The sequence below is a fragment of the Merops nubicus genome, unplaced genomic scaffold (genome assembly GCF_000691845.1).
Source record: "Merops nubicus isolate BGI_N331 unplaced genomic scaffold, ASM69184v1 scaffold5857, whole genome shotgun sequence".
Taxonomy (NCBI): Eukaryota; Metazoa; Chordata; class Aves; order Coraciiformes; family Meropidae; genus Merops; species Merops nubicus.
Window position 1 is genome coordinate 31350 of NW_008622191.1, and position 5049 is coordinate 36398.

Below are 5049 nucleotides of genomic sequence, written 5' to 3' on the forward strand. Positions count from 1 at the left end.
GTTGTTTTGTAAATGTAGCATAATCTGATTGTTTTATTTGTAACTTGATAGGATACAGTAATTGAAAACTGACGAATGTCTACCTCTCCATTGTCCCCATTTTTTGGTTATATGTTTTGCACTTCTTGAAGTGGTAAATCATCTAAGCTGATTAAAACAGCATTGCATTTCAAGGAACTAAGGAAGGGCATATCAAAATAAACTGAAATAGAATTTAAAGTGTTGTGTGGTGTTATTTTTGAAGCCATAGACAAGTTTTTCAAGAGAATATCTGCTCTCCTGTATCAAGTAACCACATTTTTTGAGGCATCCTGCGTATCTCTCAGATGTAGCAGCACTGTGCTCCAAATCTTTTAAAAAATATAAGTTGTATTTTTCTGAAAATCTCATCCTTGCTGTGAGTGGTGAAACTCTGGAAAATCTGGTTGAGTCGGCAATTGTTGCCTGTGATATTAATATGTGGAATATATCCTATTATATTAAAATAAGGTGGCCAAAATTGAATATACTCTTCTGTGCCCTTCCTCAGGATGTCTTTCTTGGTACGGAGGTAAATGGTGTGGTCTGTTCTGCACTGAGGCTGAGAACCTTTGAAAAGCCTATAAAGCTGTTCATGTAATCCTAGCCAGGTTACCAAATATTCTTACTGCTTACCTTTGTGGAGGTCAAATGTTTACGTTAATGTGACAGAGACTGTTAAAGACATCCCTTTACATACTCTGACATATGCAAAGCGCGTGTCCCTGTTGTTCATCCGTACAGAATACTCATCTCTCTTTCAAGGTCACGCTGTGCAGTTAGAACAGCCATGATGTGTTCTGCTTGATGGATGTATCTGGTAATTAATTTTCGATTACTTTGGATTTGTCTTTCTTTGTAGGTTGATGATTCCAGTTGTGATGCTGAATTACTCTCCTTGCTCCTCAATGCCAAGTTAGTGGTGAAGTGCGTGTCTACAGCCTTCTATCCTCGCCTTGTTGACCACGTGCTGGCTAACCAGGGAGAAGGAGGCTGGGATGTGGAGGAAATAGCAAAAGAACTCAGAGAAGCCGGGTTCAGCGCAGAGGCTGGCTCCCTCTTAATGTCTCATCGAGGCACTCATCCTGCACTCAGGACTTTTAATACTGCCCTCCAGGCTATTCAGCATTGGCTCTAAAAATGTTGGGTTCATGAACTTGTCTGCCTTTTGGCTGGAGATTTTACACAAAAGGGAGAAACTGTTGTTCTAGTGAAGTAACCAAGTTAGTTATGAGCTACGTTTTATAGAAAATACCAACAGCACACTTACAGTGAATTCCCATATACTTCTAATAGTTAAAAAAAAATTATTAACTGTGTTATTCTGGTATATGACTAGCAGAGCATTGAATCTGATAATCCTTTTCAGATCAGAGAAAGGTGTTAAATGATTACACTCTGTGACATACAAATGAAGCATTAGAAAGCTGACAAGTTATAGACAATGTCTTAATTTCTGTAATTTACTCTTCTCATAATGTAAAACTAATGTAAAAATATAATTATAAAGATATATGGATCAGAAAAAAATTCACAATGAACAGCTGTATGAGAATATCAAAACCTTAAAATTTGGTATTGTGCAATGTTGTTGCCACAGCTTTTGTTCGCAATAAAGAAAGTATTTTGCATTTATTGTAGTCTTTCTTCTTTCCTCCTTTTAGACAGATAAGTGTGTTCTTTCTTCAGCCCATTTTTCTGAAATTCCTGTGTCTCCTTAGTGATATTTATTCATAAAGAGAAGCTGAACTTTTCTGTGCTTGCAGATGCTTTTAGTCTAGTTTCTAGCCTTTTTCTTTACTCTCTTTTTCTCCACAATTTGGGAAGCCTTTTCTCAAGTCCTAAACATTTGTTGATACTTTTTGTGAGTGAACTTTTCAAGTATTTAACCTGTATTTTTTCCTGACTTCTGAAAAATTATATAACTGTGTTTATTTCCAAACGCCTTTCTGTCTTAATAAGGCAAAATATTGCTGATTGTTTTCAGAGTTTTTTTTTTTTTTCAACAACAGTACTTTATTAACACTCATCACCAGAAGGGTTTGATGCTTTCATGTGTTTATAAGAATTTGTTGTTAAAATTTATCTGTAAATCTGTCGCCTAATCTTGTGTCCAGATGTCATTTCGACATAATGACATAAAGAATTATTACACAGAATAAGACCCATAGGATAATACAAGTTGGAAGCAATATCTAGAGGTAATGTAGTCTTTTAGTATCTTCTGTATGGTAGAATAGCACTTGGGGTGCTGTGAAACACCAAGACATGCTAGGAAATGCTGTCTTGTTTGTTTTGGATTTTGTTTGTTTTTGTTTTTTTTTTTGTGTGTGTGGTTGGTTGTTTTTTTTTGTTTTGTTTGCTCTGTTTTTTATTTTAAAGGCTAAGACACTCACCTTGGTGTTATCAACAGTATTTAAGGCACAGAGCAGTTCATTTTTTTCTGTTTGTTTCATGTGCAATTGGGATCTGTTCAGAATATGGCATGAGGTGACTTTTTTTACCCAAAACAAGCATGCTCTGGAGATGTTTGTGCTCCCAAAAGCAGGTGAGTAAGGAGCTCAGTTGTGTCTCCAGGAGCAATGCTTCCTAGGGCAATTAATCCTCTTTTGCTGGAAAAACACTGATAGTGTCTGCATCTTTGAGGACCTTTTTGCTGCCTGGTAGATGTAGGAAGGCAGCAAAATAAATCACCTTTCTTTTTAGTGAGTAGAACCAGAGATTAGGGAAGAAAGATCATAACTCACCATTTCTTTCTCTGCTAGAAATCCTAAGTGGAAACAGTACATCATTGCAACAGATGCAGAGTAGACACTTTTCTATTTATAAACAAAGCAGTGCAATTCAATGAGTGGGGTGGCCACATATGATTCAGATACTGCCTTTGTATAATGATTCTGTGATTTATTCTTTTTGATATTCTGCACTGTGAAAAGATGCTTTGAGACAGTGGCCGCAGAACGTGGATACTTTCATTGTAACGGTAAGAATTCCTGTCCTTGAAAAGCACAGCCATTTTTCAGGTTTCTTTTATGTACTTTTACTTTCCCTTCAAAACTCAGCAAACTGGTCAAGTAGTCTGTGCAAGGTCAGATTTTGTGAACCTGAGCAGACAGGAACCTGTGTCTCTCTCACCCAAAAAGCAGGGGTGCCAGGTGAAACCCTGGGCCGTTTGCGCCTGGGTGTGACAGCGGGTTCCCACCCAGCCAGCTCTTCTCCAGAGAAGTGCATTGCTTATGAAGAAGCACAGGAAGACAGCAGATCATGTAGGAAGTGAAGACTTTACCTGAGTTCATCTGTCAGCAGGTGAGTACCGACCAAGAAGGCTCTGGCCAAAAAGCAAATCAAGGGCATGACAACATCAAAACAGCCACAGCAGTTGAAGCAAGTGACAAAGGGGGCCTAGGCAAGGGTTTTGCTGGGGTTGTATTTCACTGCAAAACACACAGCAAGTAATGTCTAACACTTTGCTGGGTTATTGTTCTGATTGATGATAGACTGAGAAATTCTGAAGGAAGGCAATGAACACAAAACTAGAAGTGTACCACCTTCAAAAAGGATTTATTATTATAGCGTTGTCCCACCATGTCTGCCACATTTCTTACTTAAAAATTTCCAAGTTCCTAAATTCTAGTATTTTTGAAAGAGGGTACACACTTTTTGTAAATCCTGCCACTTGTCTCACTTCCAAGGTTGTATGACTTGATCTGTATGCCCAACTCATCACAAACTTTTCTATCAGTAGGGCCACCTCCTTTATTTATTTTCTCATCTTTCATTCGTTTCAAAGTGGTGTCCCTTTGTTTCAAAGTGTTATCCCTAATTACATCAAAAAAAGAACACAAAACCCCAAACCAAACCTGTATCACTGTCCATGCTTTGTTTTTATGGGCTTCTAATGTGTTAATTTTTTTTTCCAGCCTGTTGAGCCCTACTGTACTCAGTTATTTCTCTATACCCTTTGGTTATCCTCTTACCCCTCTGTATCTTCTGTGATATATTTTTTGAGGCATGGAAGGGGAGTAGTAGAGCCATGCCTTGAATCAAGTGTTGTGGACTAGTGGCATAAAAATGTCTTTCACTTTATTCAACACTTACTGAGTGCTTGAGGTAGTGGTTGCTTAGAATTGTTGTTTGACCCTGAGCTTGCTTTCTACATTGCCAACAGTCACCTGTCATACATTATTTTGTATGTGTTTTACAGTTTATTTTAATATTATCTTTCTCATGTACATCATAGTTACAAATTGAAGTCCATGGATCACCCGGACAGTACATTTCACAAAGACTGTGCTTGAGATAGTGGTTGCTTAGGATTATTGTGTTTGACCCTGAGCTTGCTTTCTACACTGCCAACAGTCACCTGTCATTACATTATTTTGTATGTGTTTTACAGTTTATTTTAATATTATCTTTCTCATGTACATCATAGTTACAAATTGAAGTCCATGGATCACCCGGACAGTACATTTCACAAAGACTTTCAACAGTTTTTCATCCAGCCCTCAGTTTTACTCAAAAACTTGTCTTCATCAGCACTCTGACACCTTTACTATTGCCCCCCTTTTGTAGACATGGAAAATAGTAAATTTGACTCTGTTTAGGAACATCCTGTACTTGAAAACAGCTAGCTCATTTTGCTGGAGCTGAAGCACATGTAGAAAAGCAGAAGAGTAGATAAAGGTCCTGTGGGTGAGGTGGGAGCTGGCCCAGGTAGCACACAGGAACAACCATGAAACAATGGATGAAATGTAAGCACTAAATTATTTTTTGCTACCTTGCCAAGTGGGGTGTGGCTGAAGCAGCACCCAGGGCAGAACCAGAGATGCCGGGGCACAGGCCCCACTGGCCTTGGTCCCTGCTAGGGGGTCAGGAGCCTGCTGTTTGCACTCCTCTGTCAGGGGCAGTTGACCCCTCTGCTCCAAGCTTTCCCACAATAGGCAGGAGCCTCTAGCACGGTCCATGGGGTGCCTCTAAGCCTGTCGCAGGCCTGTGTGACCTGAACACAGATGTTCTACTTGTCCAACACAC

At 39.1% G+C, this 5049-nt stretch overlaps 1 protein-coding gene across 1 annotated transcript in view; it reads left to right on the forward strand.

The window, feature by feature from the left end:
* The window catches only part of LOC103777144 (neuroblastoma-amplified sequence-like), a 26686-nt gene extending 25530 nt beyond the window's left edge, over window positions 1–1156 (forward strand). The window contains exon 5 of the mRNA XM_008944685.1: window positions 881–1156. Within this exon, the coding sequence (XP_008942933.1) occupies window positions 881–1156 (276 nt within the window). The remainder of the gene's footprint in view (window positions 1–880) is intronic.
* The last annotated feature ends 3893 nt before the right edge of the window (window positions 1157–5049 follow it).